General features: G+C 38.0%; 1 protein-coding gene and 1 long non-coding RNA gene across 3 annotated transcripts in view; one reads left to right on the forward strand and one right to left on the reverse strand.

The window, feature by feature from the left end:
• The window catches only part of RNF38 (ring finger protein 38), a 90,162-nt gene that overhangs the window by 25,381 nt on the left and 44,678 nt on the right, over positions 1–20,103 (forward strand). For both annotated transcript variants that reach the window (XM_017735375.1, XM_017735373.1), the window contains exon 2: positions 17,096–17,166. In XM_017735375.1, the coding sequence (XP_017590864.1) occupies positions 17,096–17,166 (71 nt within the window). The remainder of the gene's footprint in view (positions 1–17,095; positions 17,167–20,103) is intronic.
• LOC108446987 overlaps positions 14,050–20,103 on the reverse strand; it is an 8,339-nt gene continuing 2,285 nt past the window's right edge. The window contains exon 2 of the long non-coding RNA XR_001862331.1: positions 14,050–15,134. This is a non-coding gene — a long non-coding RNA (uncharacterized LOC108446987). The remainder of the gene's footprint in view (positions 15,135–20,103) is intronic.

Raw genomic sequence — 20,103 nt, forward strand, 5'->3', positions numbered from 1 at the left:
GTGGAAAGCATAATATCCATTCATGTTGGAACCCTGAGTTCTGAGAATTTCAGTGGTGACAGATAGTGATCCTCAGAAGCACACTGCATTTGACCTGAGGCCTTGGGAAAGGCTTCCTAAATTGTGTGATAACACTGAGGTTGTTGCTGTGTTAATTAAAAGTTAAATCAATGGGCGGTATATGTAGAGATGTAGAAAAATTAGGTTTATGGGATATATGTAGCATTCACAATGACTATCTTCTGCCCATGGCAATCACTGGTACCTCCCTTGCCAAAATCTTGTGTGTTGGTTTGTGGGGTTTTGGGTCATTCAATGATTTTTTTTTTTTTTTTTTTAAGACTGTTCAAGAAAAGGAAGAGAGGAAAAGGAAGAGAGTTTGGTTACCAACTTCAAATCTTAAGATAGAATTAACAGTTTCATGAAGTGTGTTAAAGGCTGTTCTTATTACTAGGGTTGTGTTAAAAATTGCTGCTTATACTATAAGCTCTTCCGTGGCAGAATTTATTACTTTGCACTGAAAACATACTGCAGACAATAGATTTTGGCACTCCTGGGCAGAGCGCAAGGAAATGCTACTCTTTGGTTTCTTTGTTTCTTTTTTATTTAAAAACATAATTTTATTTTGGTTTGAAAGACCCTGAGTAGTAGAGGTTTTATGGATTTGGCTGGTGTTTGTAGCTCCTGCAGCTATATTCTGTTTATATACAAATTTCTGGGTAATTAATAGTGTGATCTAATTTGTTTCCATTACATGTACGCAGTGTTAAAATTGTACTTGAATGTTTAATGTTAACTAACAGTAAAGCTTATGTCAAGAATGTATCAGGGGTTTTTTTATACCCATTTGAATACATTTTATTGCTTCCCTACAAACACAGAAACAGACCATGCACACACACAGTCTGCTGTAGCTGGAAAAACAGAGCTATGACTTCGGCAACCTCAGTTTGCCTGTGAGCCCTCTCAACTGATTGCAGTGAGACTGATAGTGTAGCTTAGCCTTCCTGGGCTGCATCTCCTGCCATCTGATTGTTTTTAATGATTGGTTTTTTTCTGATTGTTTTTAATTCTTTTCAGTTCTTGCTGCAGACACTGTGCAGTGACACAGTGATTCGAGCAGGTGATTAAAAGGAAGTCTCTGTTTGTGAATTACTTTGCAAGAGGGTGTTTTTGAGAGAAGCCTATTAGGCAGATGTTTACTGTGTAATGATAGGTAGTTCTGCATCAAGTTCTAGTTTTTTTTGCTAGCTTCTACAGTTTTGGAGAAGTGCAGGTGAACCTTTTGTACTCATAAGTGGCCTTCAGAGTGTAGGTTGTTGAGAGAAAGCTGGAGTAGGACTGTAAACAATACTTTGTTTTGTAGTGAGTTGTGGGGGTGTTGTATGACAGAGTTTAGCTAGAATGAGTTTACTGATGTGATTAGGAAACCAAGGTTACAGCACTGAGGCAGTTTATATTGGCAAAAGTGTATTCTGCTGGGAAAAACTGTCTCAGTCTCATATACAAAAATTCTCTTTAGCCTAGGTTTGCTTTTAAAAAGAAGTAGAGTATATTATTTTTTTTAAACTATGTTCATGTTTATGTGTGTTGCATTGGCCTTTTAAAGCTGATGGTAAAGTAATAAAGTTAAAATTTGTGTGCCACTGTGCACTGTGTCGAGGCAACTCTCAGATTTTACAAGCTATTGAACAGGCAGGTATAGTTACACACACACACATTTAAAGAAAGAAAAAAATGAGCTCCCAGTAGATCATTTAGGATTTTAGTTCACTTGTTTGGTAGCTGAAGGCACTTTGCTCTCAGCCTAACATCTGATAAGCCTGTTGAGTACAGACTACACTACTCCTAGTTTTACTGGGTTTTAGTTATCTTATAATGCCAGGTGGAACAGCACTGGGACAGGTTCACAAGCAAACTCTGTGCATTGCATGTTTTTGTGAATGAAGCATTTGAGGCTTCTTGATTTTCTGTTCCTTTATTTTTCCTAAATATAATGAAGTTACAAGACTGTTTTAATTAGATCAAAGGACAGTTCTGCACTGGGAAACTTTGGTTAGTCAATTTCTCTAGGTTATAGACTTAAAGTAGATGCAGTCTTTAAGACAGAGAGAAAAAATTTCTTTATATCCATCGTACTTGTGATGCTTAAAAAATGAGCAATCATTCAAGTTATTCTTCTCATGCTACTCCTCTGTTTATAGTGGAAGGAGCAAGGGGAAGTACTTCTGTTCATAGCAGAGTTGCACTGTGGCAACTTTAGTCAAAGTTGCTCCGGATGAGACAATCCCATTTACAATTGAGCTTGGTAATGTTATGCCAGCTTTTCAGGTGATGCCTCTCTTGGTCAGTTGGTGACTGCTGAGCACGGAGTTAAATGATGTCTGAGAAGGCTGTGGATGCACAGAGAGGAGTATTTCTACTGTTGTGTCAGGAGTCACTAAGCAGATCTGTTGGAGACCGATCAAGGAAGCTAGCTAGCTGCAAGATTCTTGTGTACATTCTTGGTCACAGATCTCTCTCCTCATTGTATACCACCCAGGCTGCTTGTGCTTATGGCTGTTGGAATTACGAAGTAGCAAAGAAAGGCTCAGCACGTGTGTGGTGCCTGGGCATGAATATACAAACTGCTGCATAGACAAGCTTACAGGAGAGGAGGCTGGTAATTGGAAGGCCTCTCAAATGCAGGTATCTATGGGTTAAATATTGGATGCAGTTAACAGTTCAAACATTTTTACAGGACCATTTTTAATAATCATCCTGTAGGTTTTTAAAAATAAGTTATATTGTGGTTTCATAATTGTTCCATTCAGAGGTCTTTTGTTTATCTGGTAGTGCTTCCATCAACCACCCAACCCCAGTAACAAATTAGCAAGTTGCTTTACGTTTCAGTCTACTTAGATTTTGCAACTTCGTACCTTGAAAACAAATGCTGTTGTAAGTCAAAATAGGATGTCCCTTACTTTGTTGTTGGTTTTACTTAGCATATGTTTACGCTAGCGTGCCTTACATCTTGCTTCTTTTGCATTCATAAAGGCTGTGCATGCTTTGTGTTCACCTTTAACCTGGGGAAAAAAGCCTGAAGCACAACCCATAGGCCACCACAAAAATGCCTTCACAGGGAAACTGGGTAAGGTTGGTTTTAATTAATTTAAATTGCCAGTTAGGGTACTATTTTGATTTATGGTTTTCAGTTTAACTTTGGAGCATTCATATAGAGAAACTTTGAATCTTACTAGTCAATAAGTCTATTTCCTATTGAACATAACATTTGAACTCTTATTTGCTAAATTTTGTGAGGAAAGAAGGTAGCTTACAGGCACATTTAAAGAATTATATAGCTGCACATTTTATTGGCTTCTTATGTTCTGTGTTTTAGTCTTTTGAAAAATTGCATGGTTTACTTTGTTTTCTTTGATAAGATCAGTTTTTATTTCTTAATTCATGATGGGCTTCTACCGAATAGAAATATAAATTAAATTAGACAACAAGCTTGTTAAAACAGTCTTGAAAGGCAGGTGTGTTTTGTCAGTATGCTGAGAATAAAGCAGCTTTGAGAAATCAGGAAAATGGAAACAAAATTATTTGTGGCAAATGCAGATTTTAGCCTTTTTTTCTTGATATGTAGTATTTGTAGAACTAGTGATTTAGTATTCACTTGCACTTTGCCTTCTTTTTCCAATATGTAAAACTTAGACTGTTTTCTCCTACAATTTGTAATAAATTTCCTAACTTTGAATGAGCAAGGTATTAAACTCTTTACAATGGAAAGAGGAACAAAAGACATCAGCTTTTGAAAGAACAACCTCAACATGTCTGACTTCATTTGGTTGGCCAAGAACTTCCTTCAGAGGCTTGACTGATTCAAAAAGTTCAGGACTAGTGTTCACTGTCTGAAATATTCTATTACTTTTTGGTTTTTGTTGTAGACAACTTAGGTTTCCATTTCAAGTACATTTGAAAATAGCTTTGATTAAGTGTAAATACAGTGTCTTAATTTAAACTTAAGTATTTTTACCTGCTAGTTTCTGGTGTTCAAAGCCTCTTCTTTGGATCAGGGATTGTAAGCAAGGTTGTCCATACAATTTTTATATTGGTCCATCATGATTTTTCTTGGACAATGTGTTACTATGGCATTTCATTATTCTGCATTTTTTTTGTCCTTTGTTATGAAAGGGTTTGGAATAGAAATGCTCTCTGGAGAACTACTCAGTACTCTTATCTTTTAAAATACTGACAAGTTGAATGTACAGTCCAAAAAATGGGGCTGTATGGCTGTTTGAGTCTCAGCAGACTTCCAGATGGAAGAATCTTTCTGTATGTGTATTCTGTATGCTGTGAAGTAATGAGAAACTGTCATTATGCTGCATATTTTACAGAACCAAAGGGAGCTAAACTTCACCCTTGGTATTACCTATCCCATTAGTTTTGATGTTGGTAGTGTTAGGCCATTTGATTCCAAATTTTTAACATAGACATATGGGTGCAATCCAGCTAGTGTTGCTTAAATAGATACTTGACAGAAGGGTAAATTACCTTTCTGATGGATATTACCTGCAGTGATTTCAGAACAGGATGTTAGAGCTAATTTTGTTAATGTGCTCTTTAAAAAAAAATTTCTTTTTTGTTGAGAACCTTAGATGAGTTTTGGAAAATGTAAGGATTATTAGAAGGGAAAAACTAAATGAAGTTTAAATTTGTTATGAAAAGTAGAGGACTGAGAATAGTTGGACAAATTCATGGGGGATGGATCCATCACTCTTCACTTGTCAACACCATCCACATACAACCTGAAGATCCAGGGTCCCACAGCTATTGTTTGTTGTAGCAGATAGGCTGTGCCAAAAGAAGGAGAAATGCAGTGCTATCTTCTGTGCTCACTCCAGGCTGAATTGCTATTGACCAGTACTGCAACAAGATTATCTATGTGTTCTGAAGTATCAAAGCTTCCAGAGTTCCTTTATTAGAGTTATTAATGTCTAACAAAGGTAAAATAAATGTAAACACTTTCTCCTGTTTACAAACTTAACTCATTCCATGGCTGACGGGTTTCTAATCTGGGTGTTGGATATGTATCAGAAGAGTGCTTCTGTTAACCTTTAATGATCTTGCTAAGACTTGGTAGCCTGTGGAATATGGATAGACCAATTTCTGTTTTTAAAAGGGAAAAGACAACAGTGTGCAAAAATGATGACTGACACAACCGTACTGAAAAGTTGCCCTATTTGCAATACTCAATAGGGCAGTGTGGGTGTTCTCACACTGAAAAAGAAGCATATTTAACCCTGGAAGGTTTTCACCTCTATCGTAGGGCATGTGGTTGTTTTCAGAAGAGTTTTTTCTGTCTGTTGTTGTTGCTGGAGAAACTAAGGGATTTTTCCTGTGTTAAATTTGGGAAGACTTTAGAAGATCTATTCTGCAATCTCCAGGGTCCAGGACAGAGAGAAATGCATTTTGAGTCAGAAAGTTAACTGTATCCTGGAAGTGATTTTGGCCCTCTCCTCTGCTCTTATGAGACCCCAGTGGGAGTACTGCGCCCAGGTCTGGGGACCTCAGTGCACAGAAGGCGTGGACCTGCTGAAACGCATCCAGAGGAGGGCCACAAAAATGGTCAGAGGGCTGAAGCACCCCCCCTTTGAGGAGAGGCTGAGAGTTGGGGCTGTTCAGTCTGGAGAAGAGGAGCCTCTGGAAAGACCTTATTGTGACCTTTCAAATGGAGATTTAAAAGACGGACAGAGACTTACTGTCAAAGCTTGTAGTGACAGGACAGGCAGCAAAGGTTTTAAATTAAAAAAACATTTTTAGTTACCTAATACGCTGTTCAGATTTGAAACTTGGCAGAGGCTTGGTCTCTTGTGCCAGGCTTCTGATTTACCCTCCTTATGGATATCCTTTTAAATTAATGAACCTTTAAAACTCAAAATCATCAGGAAAGAAACCAGATTTCTGAAATGCTGGAAACTGAAAGCAACAAACCTGATGCTTTCTGCGTACCTGATTGCTGGCTGAATTACTTGTAGTTTTAACTGAGTTATGCCTGTAATAACTGTCTCTCATATTTGTACCAGATCTAAAACTGGGGACTTTATGTAACAGTTGATATCCTTCATCAGGATAGTGTAGAAGAAAAAGGTTTTGAAAATTGGACAAGAGCAAGTGACAGGGACTGGGAGCTGTGGAGATGCCTAGGCATCTTAGGAAAGGAATACCAAGATCGGACAAAGTATGCGGTAGTACATCTTGATTTTAAAAGCCAGAGTACAAAAAAAGGAGTTGTAAAGAATTCTCCATGAGAGAATCAGCACAGAATTGTTATTCTGTAAAGCTTAACGTAATTTACTTACTGAATGTTACTCCAAAAACTTGGAACCTGCTTTTTCAGAGAAACATTCAGCTGTGTAGATGCCAAATTTTCTTCTTATTTTCTCAGAAGCTTTGTCTTCTTGATGATAATGATACTGGCTGCTTGTGATGAACCAAGTTGAGGTTCCTTGGAATGTTTCTCTCTTTGTGAAAGCCTTGTCAGTTTGAGACAGGATATATCCAGAAAGGGAGGAAAACTCTGATATTGTGGAATTGAAATCTCTATTAACTTTTACTACAAGCAGCATTGGGTTAAAAGAGTTGTTCTGTCAATCTTTTGCTCTTTTCCTCCAAAGTAACTTCCGTGTTACCATCATAGCTTGGCTTGTTCAGGGGACAGAAATATTGCTAAACATTTTCTATGATTGTTTTGAGAAGTTGGTGTGGTGTGTCTGGCTGCTGATGGCCTTAAGCTCTGTACATATGAGAAAAAGACATAAAATTGATTGTTAACATGGTTTTCTTTGAAACAAGACTGGGACAAGTGCCTACTAATTGGAACAAAACCAAAAAAGACAGGAAGAGAGAATGTTATTTCATGGCCTGTCAAATATAAATTAACTTTTTCATTTTGTTGGGGCAAGTCACTCCTTATGGATTATTAATGTAGGTTGCAGTTGTAAGCACTTAATCGGCCACACGTAGGTGAGGGATGTGGAGAATTCATACACAGTAATAGAGCACTACCTAACTCCCACTTCTCTGGTTTCTCTCTTAGACCAGTTTTGATTGTGTTTGGGTTTTTGCATTTTACCAAATAAGTTGTCTTTAGAGAGAGCTTGGGCTCTCGTTTCAAACAACTTCCTAGAGATCGCTTGATCATGCACCTTTAACCATGTTTTCAGAATTGATTCTGTTTCAAACAGATATTTGCAAGGTCAGTTCCTAAGTAGGAAATACCTCTTTATTACCCTTTGCTTTATGGTTAGATTGAATATGCAGTGAAAATAAAAGACAAAAGAATAAATAATTGAGGTGCATTTAAAACTTTGTTTCCAGGATTTCACTGACATTGGACTGGATTGCTCTTTCCTGTCTGTGTCAAAGACTACAAGAATTGGGACCAGTTTTACCATTGAAGCATTCTCTTCTCCAGGCTAGGCTGGATGGGAGCTTTAAGGCTTTAATTAGAAGAATCCAATCAAAACCAAAAACCCTAACCAAAAAAATACCCCAGCCTTTGTGCAAATTAATGTTACATTTGATGAGTGATACCAAAAAGAAACAGGCAGGGGACAACAAGCTAAGGTCTAGAGTTAAAGTTGTGTTTCTATGCCTGTTTGGGGTTTTTTTGTGGTAATGATGGTTGGTTTATGTTGGTAACAATAATTGTAAGCCATGAGAAGCCCTTTATTCATTGCAGACAGAAAGCTTGTATAAGCAGTCTGATGTTTTTGAGACTAAATGAGATTCTCAAGAGAAGATTAATTTGAAGAAAATCAGTTTGATAATCTAGTTACAAATAGAGAAGAACAAACGGCTTGAAATTTCAGGTAGCTTTTGAAAAATAACTTACATTCAGGAGGCTCAGAAATTCAAGACAACTGAATCTTCAAAACCAGTAATTCAAATTCCTATAAAGATGGAAACAGTATAGAGGATATCTGTGTGATCTTATCTGCTCATACCAGGCTTTTAATGTAGTTGTGCTTGGTATTTGCATCTCTTGCTTCAGCTCCCACACAGTGGTTGATGAAAACTGAATTCCAGGACAAGATTAAAAGATTTTATCTTTTTAAAATGCTTTGTGGCTTGCCAGTTTTATTCTTTGTTCTAGGATTGATTTACTTTCAGCAAAAGTCAGCCTTGAGTTATTGAAATACCTGTTTTCTCTCCTTTTCTAGCAGTTGCATATGCTTTATAGTAACTGTGTTTGGATGCCTTTTGGGCTTATGGTACTGCTGTTAGCCTCCTCTTGAAAGATGATAAGAACAGGCAAAAAGTTTCCTTCTTTCTAAGTAGATACTGAACTTCCTGGATAAGAGGCTCCTTATGAAAAGGCACTGTTATATTTTGGCCCTTGGGTAGTATTTTCTCTGGTGAGCTTTACCTCACTCTTCGTCTGTATAAATGAATGTTACTATGTTCTCTCTGGAATGGCATTAAATGTGCATATGAAGGTTGCGAGCATCCTTCACTAGGCTACACTTGCACAGAAGCAATCCTGATGAAACAACCTTCAGGGAACAGCAAGGAAACTGTGACTAACTACTAAGCACTACCACAGGGACCAGACACCACAAACTGGAGATGCTGTTCAGAGTTTCTTAGCAATAGTGTCCTTCTCTTGCAGAATTTTAATGCAGAAAGGGAGTCTCCTTTTAGCTTGTTAATAAACTATGAATTATTTTTGTTACATATCAGAGATAACTCCAGTGTAGGAGCTGTGAATCTTACTGTACACAGGGGAGGATAGAATGGAAAATAAAACATTACTTGTCTTTAATCTCTGTGTTTTAAAGCATGAAGCTTTGTGTCTCAAGTATTCTTTGTTAGGTGGGTCTTGTAAGAGTCCTGTAGTACAGCAGTTAAGAGGAAGTATGTTTTTGTGCTTTAGCTGCAGAGGTCATATGTTTCAAGATGCAATTTAAGTTTATGTTAATTCTTCAGAAAATCACCTCAGGATTTTTTGGTTATGAGAGAAGATCTAAAGAGAATGACTGCTTAGAGGGGAAGGAGCTGGTGATTGTGTCGTTCACTTGGTTCAAGTACCCGACTGCCACTTCCATGGGAGTAATCTCTTCTAAACCTGTACATCTTGTCTGCAGCAGCATGGAAATTATTTGCAGAGTGTACAGGTAGATCACCCCTTAAGAAACAGGAACGTGTTGTGGGAATGTCAGTTTTTGGAAAATTGTTTCCTCACACAAAGGTTGGCTTATATATTAGGTGTTATTTCTGTCTGTCCTTAGAGCAGTTGAGATGATTGAGATTAATGTATCTATAATCAATAATCCCACAGGCACTTTTGGCTTTCTTTTGGACATACCCTTTTTAAAAGGGTAAAAGGAAGGGCCTTGGGAATTACTGACCAGTCAGCCTCACCTCTGTGCCCAGCAAGATCATGGAACAGATCCTACTGGTAGCTATTTCAAATCATAAGGAAGCCATGGAGATGCCTAGAGAGAGCCAGCAGCACTTTGCCAAGGGCAAATTGTGCCTGACTAATCTCACAGCCTTCTGTGTTGGAGTGACTGCATCAGTGGACAAGGGAAGAGCTACAGATACCTCCCTAGACTTCTGTAAAGCCTTTAACATGGTCCCGCACAGCATTCTTGTTGCTGAATTGAATAGAGAAGGATCTGATGAATGTACTGTTTGATGGATAAGACATTGGCTGGCTGGCCATGTCCAAAGAGTTCAGCATCCATGTGAAAACTAGTAACAGCTGGTGTCTCTTAGGGATCTCTACTGGGACAAATACATTTTGATACCTTAATCAATGGCATAAAAGAATTGAGCAGAACCTCAGCAAGTTTGTGGATGACACCATGCTGAGTGGTGCAGTTGATAGGCTTGATGAAGGGGTTGCCATCCATCACTAGATGGCATTGAGCGGACCCACATGAACCTCATGGCTTTTACAGGGCAAGGTCCTGCCCCCTGGCACAGTGCAATTCCCCATTTCCATAGAGACTGGTGGATGAATTGACTGAATGCAGTCCTGTGAAGAAAGATTTTGGGTGTACTTGTGGATGAACATTCACATGAGCCAGCAGTGTGTATTTACAGCTCACGACCATGTCCTCAGCTTTCTAAAGAGAAGCATGGCCAGCAGGTCGAGAGAGGTGATTCTGCTCCTTCTACTGCACTCAACTGTTGAGACCCCCATCTACAGTACTGCATCCAGCTCTGGGGTCTTTGTGGTTTTAGGGTAGATTTAGGAATATAAGGAAGAAAGTTTTAACAATGAGGTTGGAGAAACACTGGATCTGGTTGCCCTCATGTGGATATTGTGGAGAAGTTGTAGAAGTTCCATCACAGAAAGTATTAAAGGTGAGATTGAACAGTGTTTTGCACAACCTGATCTAATGATAGGTAGACTAGATGGTATTTAAAGGTTCCTTAAAATCCAAGTGGTTCTATGATTCTCTGAAATTAGCTTGTACCCTATTGAATGAGCAGTGAATTTTCCCAGAGGACTTGAACAGTCATCTGATGCGGGTTTTTTGGTTGCAAAGTTCTTCAATGATCTCCTGGTCCTGATTTATTGTCAATTTTCCATGTTTGACACTTGCATGAGACAGCCAGAAACAGTGTGATTTTTATGAACTCAGTTCATCAGAAATAGGAGGATATAAAGGTAACAGAGTGGGAATGGTCTAAATAGCTTATATGACACAAATAGTGTTTTTACCTTACTTGTTTAGGTAGTTCATTTTCTCCGATTGTGACTTACTACTAGGAACCAGACTTAACACCCTGCTAACATTTTGTTGATGCTTGGCTGTGTAGTCTCTTCAGTCACAGTTCACATCTTGACATTTTGAGTGTTAAGAGCACCAGTAAAATACTGGTACTGTGTTTATGGGTGTAGTAGTATTTCTGCATTAAGCTGATTTCCTGAAGGTTTATTCATGCTGTAAATATGTTCACTGGATAATTTCTTGCTGAACAGCTCCTTGAATAAACAGGAAAAACTGATCCCCAGAGCAAAGCAAATAGCTGTCAATAAGCCTACGGAAAACATTCCTTCCTTTTGTATGTGCACTGTAAAGATATGAAAACACAAATTTTAGAATACTTCATGGTTATTGAGTCTTTGGTTATTCAGTGATGCCGCATTGTTAGTTGAGGAAAAAATCTTCCAATGTTGTACTTGATACATGACTTGAGCTGCGAAACTGTAGGGTATGTGGGGAATCATGTTGCTGATGAGTTGAATCCTTCAGACACTTTATAGTGCGGAAGTGACTCACGTTTTTTAGCAGGTATGTGCTTAGCTTAAAAATATGCAAGTCTTTTCAGAATTTGGACCTTGCAAGGTGAACTTAGGTGGCTGCCAAAGCAGTGGCCTCTTTCCTTGTCCCAGACTGCTGTGGAGGGGATGAAACCGTATGGTTGACTCTGTGGGTTACCAGTCCATCTGAAGTGTAGTTGTTCTCATTCATCACTAAAAAACATGTAGCTGCTAAAGTTAGTGCAGAAAGCAGAAGGCAACAGCTAGGCCACGGTACTTTGTCGTATGAGGTGAGGGGGCCATTATTATAAGCTTGTTTGCAAGCACAGTGTTAAAATATTTGACAATATGTTCCCATCTCCATTAGGTAGGTTTACTGGCTATCTCTTATGTGACAGTCTGGACATATAGCAATGTTAGGGTCTGGGGTCTTCTTGCTCTGCATTGATTAATTGTTTCTTACCAAGTGGCTGCCATGTGGTCATCTTCACACCATCTTAGGCTGGTTTTGGTGGGAATTTCTGTTGGTTTTATAGTCCCTGTTGAAATATGGTTCTTACAGTTCATAAACCACAATCTATGGGCTGTCTACTCTAGCTATTTATTTTAAAGTAATATTTAAGTTGCTAGGTTTGTCTGTCCTATTATTGATGTTCAGATTGTTAGCTCCAGGTTTCACAATAATACCCCTTTGACTTACACAGCATAGCCTTATAGTTCAGGTAAAGTTCAGCTTGCATCCTAACAATTCAAGTTACTGTTGTCTACCTTCAAATAATATAAACTTTTCAACACAAAGGTAAAGAGCTTATAGGTGGGGTTATATTCAGATGGCTGCTGTGAAGGCCATTTTGTGAACAGTTCCTGGAGTAAGCTGTCCAGTTTGTACCTGTAAATTTAAATAAGATGTTCCTTGAAGCAGAAGTATGTAGTCTTGTAGAGACACAGCAGAAACCTCGGGTAATAAGATCTTTATTCAGTACTGATTTATAGATGAGCTCTGTTTATGAAACTGAGGCCTGCCTCATATTTGGGCTTTTTGCTATATTAAAGTAAGTGTGTCTGTTCCTTTTTTAAGCTCTGGTATTGTTAAAATATGTCAGACTTCAAGGTTTTAAAATACAAAGTCTTCCTTTTGAGTTCTTCTCCTTTTCTCCTAAAATGTCTTGAGAGGTGTCATTCAGTCAGAAGTTTGACTGGAAGATACAGTTAGCTTATATGAACATAACATAAGCCCAAATTTCATTTTGAACTCTCAGTTGTTTCATTTTTATCCCATTTCTTGCAGGTTAGTAAGCACGCTGTGTGCTTCTCTGATAGCTGCAGAAAAAGGAAAAGCTGAGGGAGCTTTCCTTGCAGCGTGTACCATGCTTCCTGATGCTTACTGTATATAAGTTCTCACTGGGTATGTGGAATTGTGGACAGCATTCCTTGTTTGAGCATTGCGGTGGGGAAAAGGGGCTGGCAGGTTTACCAGTCAGGCTGACTGGGTGTGGAAGGGAACACCAGAACTCAGAAAACACCAGCAAACCTATGCTGTTTGCAGTTTGACAAGAGCTAGGATTTCTTGACAAGTAGGGGAAGCAGGAGGAAAAGGAGGTGAGAAGTTCAGGAGGCATTTTACCTTTTTTTTCTTCTCTAGTGACTTTAGGCTGCTTCCTGGCTAGAATGTGTTCCAGAGTTTTATCTCAGCATCTTAGATAGGTGTACTCCATTTAAGCTCAGGAATTGCTTAAAATTATCAATGGAGTGCCCCATACCATGCAACTGAAACATACTGGCTCTTCCTAGTGTGTAATACATTCTTCCAAAAAACCTAAGTTAAAGTGGATGCAAATCTATAGGAAACCAGTGGAATTTCAATTTGTTGGAGTTCATAAAAAAAGGAGTGGAAGAAAGAAGAATGGCAATCCTGGCATACATTGTATGCAGCTAGCATACAATGTAACATGTTTCTTCTTTGTGGTCAGATTTGCAAACACGGGGAAAAAAGTTAAAAAGCATTATAATGTAGTCAATTTGCAGCCTTGCTCTTACTTGACCAGCCTGAGTAGCTGTATCTTTTGTTGAGCTCACCTCTAACTTTCTGTTGTAACAGCAAAGTATTCTGTTTACCCATTAAGTAACTTCTTCATTGCAGTTTGAAAGGCTCTTGAATTAGAAGGGGCATCTAAAAATCTAAATAATGTGTTGCAGGTAGAGGGACATTGTTGACTAGCACATGATAATAATCTGCAGTTGTGGTTTGCATTGTTTTGTTGGAACTTGAGGCTCCTAGATCACAGATAATTTAACCTCCCTTCCTTGTATATTTTCAAGTAGACTAGCCATCCATGGCTGTATCTCACCGGAGTATATATATATACACTCCGTTCAACTCACAGGTTTTTTAAAGGGAGCAGTTAATTAAGAGTCTAAACTTGATCCAATTCAGACTTTGTTTCCGTGCATTTCCTACTTTGCAAACTCTAGTCTGCAAATCAAACACTTAGCCCAGAACTTACCTGATTCACGCAAGTTAGTAAAACTCAACAGCTTCACTCTAGATAAAGTAGGTTTAATAGTACAGGTGTCATGCACAAATGATTTCCTAATGAGACTGGTGCTGGAGAGGGCAGTCAGTGAATATATTAATCAGTATCATTCATTTAAGCAATGAGATATTTCCATTAGCTCTGAAATTACTGAATTAAAAGGTTTGAATTCACACCTCTTTTTCCCTTGGACTAGCATTGTGTGTGTTTGGATGGTTTAAATTGGCAAGCATGAAACAGGCCATTCAAACATGATACTGATTCTCTTTTTATTACAATGCACAAGTTAGACAGAACCCATGAAATAAGACTCTTTTTGCTCTTCAGTTTTAATGTGTGGGTTTAGAAGAAAAACAATCCCTTTCCTGTGGTAGCTGGGGAGCGCAGAACTCCTTGTTTCTTGCCTGTTCCAAAAGAACTGATGTTTCTCCTGGAGTGCAACTTGTAATACTAAGCTGGGTATCTCACTTTATTTGAAGAAGGGTGTGCAAAAGCATATAAATGTGATATATATGTATATATATATATATATATATATATATACACACACACATATATATATAGTGCATCAATTGAAGGGCATTGCTCTCTACCCTGACTGATACCGCTAATGGTGAAGGGATGTCTTATCTGATGTTTCATGGATGCCTGTTGTCTGTTGGTGGTGTCTCAGCATAAATTGAGGCTACTGTTTTGTCACCTAGGTATTAGAAGCTGTGAGTCTGAGAAAACAACTGTTATAAGTGCCCTGTTAGTTGCACAGCATGGAGATTGTTTTGGATTGTGGGAGACAATGGAGATCGTTTTGGATTGTGGGAGAGAGGATGGGATGTTGCTTGAGAAAATGATGGGCATTAGACCTCATAGTTGCATCTCCTGAACACAGTAGCAAGGAAGTGTGTTTGGAAGGTGCTGTGGGCAGTGGCCCTCATGCCACATTCTGTCCTTTACGTAGGAGTCTTTATGGCATTTTCTCCACTCTCAGTCAGCTTCGCAGAGATAATTCTTCAGTCAGAATTAAAAAGTTGATTGTAGTAGCCCTAGGATCTGCTAGCCCTGGAGTGCAATTAGTCTTGAGTTGGTCTGAAATGCCCTGTAAATTTGGGGATATGAAGGTAGTTTAACTGAGTTGGTACCTACTCCCTGCAGTTAGTGCAATGCAAATTGGCTTTTGTTCCTTTCTGTTCCTTTCTGTCCTCTGGCATCTTTAACGGTTAAACAACAATTGAAAAGTCTTTGACGAAGACTAGATAGCTGCTGAGGTCATCTTTTGAGATTCTGACTCTGATCTTCCTTGCAGGTGGGTGAAAGGTGATTAATCTGTCAGAAAGAAAATGCTGTAAAAACACAATAACTCAGTTACTAAAAACTGCTTTTATATTTTATGTGTATATATATAAAAAATATTTTAAAGATCAGGAAAGTCCTACAGGATTTCCTGACTATGTAACTCAACATTATAGTTTGCATTGTTGTGAAGTAGAGCCTTTAGCTGGTAGTCCTCTGTGTCCATGTCTTCAGATCTGTTACTTCTGGTGGCCCCATTCAAGGGACTGCATTATCAGTGCTGTCTTTGAAGTAAATCCTTTTCCAAAGGCAGCTTTTGGTGAGGCTGTTGGTGAGGTCAGCCAGCTCACTGGTGCAAAACAGCCAGGATGTCAGTAAAGCCTTCACTTCTCGCAGTTAGGGATTGTGTCTTATATCTTGCTATTTTACTGTAGGGTATTAGGTGACTGAAAATGAAACAAATATGTCATAAAGGCCATGAATGATCCTGTTAAGGGAAAAAAAAAGAATTGAAAGGACGACATTGCCATATTCTCTGCTAACTGCATTTGGTTGTCTGTGCAACAGTTGAGTATGACTGAAACATGAAGATAAAACCCAAGCTAGATTTTTTTTCCTGGTAATGTGGATATTGTTAGAATTGAAGCTATGGCATCATGAAAAGTGATGAGCTGCCCAGGTGTCTTTTGTTGCATTTACTAACTGGAAGCCTTGGTATTGGAGCTGTGTTGCTACTGCTGGTATCGGTTGTTATAGTTAGAAAAAAGTCAGCTTATCATTGTGACTGTGTATGTGATCACTGTTACTGAAAAGCCTATCTGTAAAGCATATAATGTAGCCTGTAATGCAAGGTCCACATTTATGAGTTTTAATTTGTTCGGGAATACGTCTTAGGTGATGTTAGGGTTAGAGGTATGCTCTGCACCACCTCTGGAAATTCCTTTCATCATCCAGATGCCTGAAACAAGTTTATATGTATTAGTTATAATTTAGCAGAACTTAACTATTTTCATTTGTTACCTATTTTCTTATCTTAGACTAATTCAAGAGGTTGTATTTTACTTCAATTCTGCCTCTGGTTAATGGGCAGAAAGATATCAAGCCTTTTCTTTAGCACTGTGTTCTCCTGGGTCTTATAGCTTGCTTTTGAGCTTGAATTGATTCCAATTTCAAGAAAACCTGTGGAGTGTTTGTAGTGAAACACTTGTGGCTTGTGTAAGTCTAAATCAAGTGGGAAGGGGGCACTGCATATTTTGAACAGTGTAAAACTGGTTCTCTTTTTCCTTTTTCACCTTGAAACTTCAACTGTATAGTGATTTCTTCTTTGCCTTCCCTTCCTACAAAAAATACATAGTATGATCATGCTCTACTGTGTTCAAGCCAGTACAATGACTCCTATGGCAAAATAGTATTTTTTCTGAAGTGATAAGACAGAAAGAAGATTTGTAAACTATTTTCATATATTCCTTGGACAGAAGTCTCAGGACTGGGGTAAGCCTTTGTAGGGGCGTACTGTTCCTTTTATTCCTAGGCATAAAGTAACTTGCATAGAGACATGAAGCAGGCAGAAATTTCATCACAAGAAAACTGGACATAATTAAAACTTTGACCTTGAAATGTTCCTCTTTTATTCTTAATGTATTGCTGCAATGAGACTGCTGGTTAGTAGTTACCCAGGGTGCGGAAAATGTTCTGTAGTACAATAATACATTTGAATTGTGTAACTTCTCCTTATTTGTATATGTGCATATGTACTTCACTGCATTTGTTTATTTTGGATTGATGAACAAGCTGTAATTTTATTCTGCTTAAATGTCTTTTAAAAATACATGTGAAGACATTGGCACACTTGTAAAATGTCTCTGATGCTTATTCTGTTATCAGTCGTAGTTGTTTGGCAACTAAATCTTGGAGAAAAGAAAGTTTGCTAAATTTATCTTTATTTTTAGTGTTCACAGAAATTGGGTTATCATTTTAATTTTTTTTTCTGCCTTTCCCCCTTCTTTTCCAGGTAGTATTGGTACATCGTTTCAATGCCACTCAATCCATCAAGATCACATTTGTACTGATGACAGTGACAAGGTGAGATTTACATGAATGCTTCATTCACAAGGTGCATATGCATTGCTGGGTTTTTATATATTGCTTTTACTACACAAAGATGTATTGTTTTGTAGATATAGCAGTCAGTTTTTAGTTACTTTTTGAACTGTCTCTTGCTTAATAAGATACATGTTATTCTCCAGACAATCTTTTAGACAGTTAATGAGAAATTTTCCTTTAGTATTGTATTTTTATTTTTTCTTGTATTCCCTTGCTGTTTTAAACATTTGTGATTTGCCATATTGACACCTTCAGTTAATAAACAACAGCAATGGTTTTTCCAATTTCTAGATAAGGTAGTATGTCTTGTTTCTCCTGACTTCAGAGATTAGAGCCTAACTAAGTGTTCAAAGCCTCTTTTTTTTTTTCCACAGTAGCTGTATTTTCCTGGTTTGGAATTGGGAATTGAAGCTTTTACAGATTGGAACTTTCTGTGTGGTGCAACCTTAAAATAGCAACCTGTCTAGTCGTGTGCATGAGTTTTCCTAACTTTTTTTGCACATTTGCAGATTAGCTTGCTTGGGGTCAGTAGAATACTGGATATTAAATGTTCAATGATACTTGGATCACTACTGTAATTGTGGCACACAGACGGGAATAGTTTTGACATTGAACTGTTTGTGAGACTGACTGGCTGTTGATGGTTTTACCTTAAGCTTTATTGTCCATAAATAATGCAAATTGATTAACTTTTGTTCAACATGTAATGTGTCTTACATTGTATTCAAGTATGACACTTCATAGTAAACTAACTTTTTGGCCTGACATGCCTGGAAAGGGGCATGTATTGGTCAAATTCTATAAAATTTTTCTTGGGAAGTGAAATGCAACCTGCATGGCACTGCCTTAATAAGTGCACTAATCGTTCTGTTTTGAAATTCTGGAGTAAGTTAATTTTATAGTTGTTTCACCTTATCCTAGAGCTAGACTTGTTTTCAGAAAAACTTTCTTTTACTGATCTACTGCCTTATTATCTTTTTTTCCTCTCTCACTCTCTTTCATCCAGTTTTGTGGGGATTTTTTGTTCATTTGTTTGTGTTTTTTGGTTGTTGTTGGGTTTCTTTGTTGTTGTTTTGGGGGGTTTTCTTTGTTTGGTTTGGGTTTTTTGTGTGTGTGTGTATTTGTTTTCCTGTTGGGTTTTTTTTTTTTTTTTTGGAGGGGTTGGGTTTTTTTGGTGCGGTTTGTTTTTTTAGTTTAATTTTATTTTAGGTACCACCCTAGATTTGGTTACTGGTTCGACCTACAGATACTGATCAAACATGCTATCCAGAACATGGCCAACATTATTTTAAGCTTCCACTTGATTATTTGGTTGTCTGTATTCAACAGTATTCACTGCTTTGTTTTTTGGGCCTGTACACTTTGCACTGGAGGATTCTTGGGTGAGGAGTGGGTGGGGGAAATTTCATTTCAGAGCCATCCTATTGCACCAACATAACCATTCTTCCTTTTGTGTGCCATTATATGGAAAATCATTTCTTGCGTTACACTGATTGTCTTCCCTTAGTTTTATTTCATATCACGGCAATTAAAACTGGTTTAAATCTTGTTGGAAAATCTCTTTGTTGGGTGCTTCACTGGTTTGGGGGTAGGGGAGTAGCAAGGGGTGTGGCAGGTTACCTGGTATAAATTTCAGAAGAGCAGTTGTTTGGCACACCACTTGCCTCCATATTAGTAGAGGAACTGGGCCAAATGTTGTTTTTTTGCCTATTTAGAGATGGTGGAAGGAAACAATCTTTCTCACTGGGGTTGATTCTGCACCGAGAAAGAGCTTCCAACTGTAAAGTTTAGTGAAGTAGATCTAGTATAAAAAGCAGAAAGAATATGGGTTTGGGTTTATTTAAAAGACATGTTTTTCCCTCAGGGTCAGTTTTATTTGGTAAGGGTTTTGATTTTTCTGTAAGAATACATGAAGCTGTTTGACTTCAATTTTATAACAAAGTCTAGTTGATACCTTGATAAAAATAACCACTCATTTGGAAAAACAATGAACAGTCCCCTTGTCCAGGTCCCTGTGGATGGCATCCTATCCTTCAGGAGTGTCAACCACATCACTCAGCTTGGCGTCATCTGCAGATTTGATGAGGATGCACTCGATCCCTTCACCTGTGTCACTAATGAAGATACTGAGTAACACTGGTCCCAGTACAGACCCCTGTGGCACACCACTTGTCACTGATGTCCATTGGGACTCTTAGCTTTTGGCCACTACCCTCTGGATGCCCACTGACTGGGGTTTTTTTATTTTTTTGTCAAAGGGTTTTTGTATATGGATATACTTTTTTAAAATCATAAGTAATGCTTCCTAAAAGTAGCTTCCTACAATACTAGGGTACAATTGCAATCCCCTATCATTCCTTGCTTGTATTCACATATGCCTACATTCTTGTGTCAGTTTCCGTCACAGTTTCCACTGTGAGTTACTTTGAAAATCAAATTCTGACCTATTCTGCCCTTACTGAGAGATACCACCTGGTGGTTTTTTTGTATGAATTACCATTTAAAGAAAAAATGCAGGATTTAATTGATTTGTCTACGAATTTATTAACTGTTGGGCATTTTTGTATTTATTCTAGAAACTCTATGAAAAGCATGCATTTAAAATAGTTCGACATATCTTTGATTAGTCAATAGGCATACTTCAGCAAAATAATTTACTGCTCTTTGCCTGATCATGTGTAACCAGTTTTTGCACTTTAGAAGAAATGTAGAGGTTAATATTTGACTGGCAATCTGCATATATTTTACAGTAGTTTCTCCACAAGACCAATCGTCATTTTCTGGGCAACGGCATGAGAAAAGTTCTACACCACACATGCTAAAGGAATGTTGCAATCTTAATGAAAACAATTCCCAGGCTTCCACCCCAATTACTTGATTTTGTTGACTTGGCACATGAGAATCTTGAATTCATGT

This window comes from Corvus brachyrhynchos, unplaced genomic scaffold (assembly GCF_000691975.1).
Source record: "Corvus brachyrhynchos isolate BGI_N302 unplaced genomic scaffold, ASM69197v1 scaffold22, whole genome shotgun sequence".
Lineage (NCBI taxonomy): Eukaryota > Metazoa > Chordata > Aves > Passeriformes > Corvidae > Corvus > Corvus brachyrhynchos.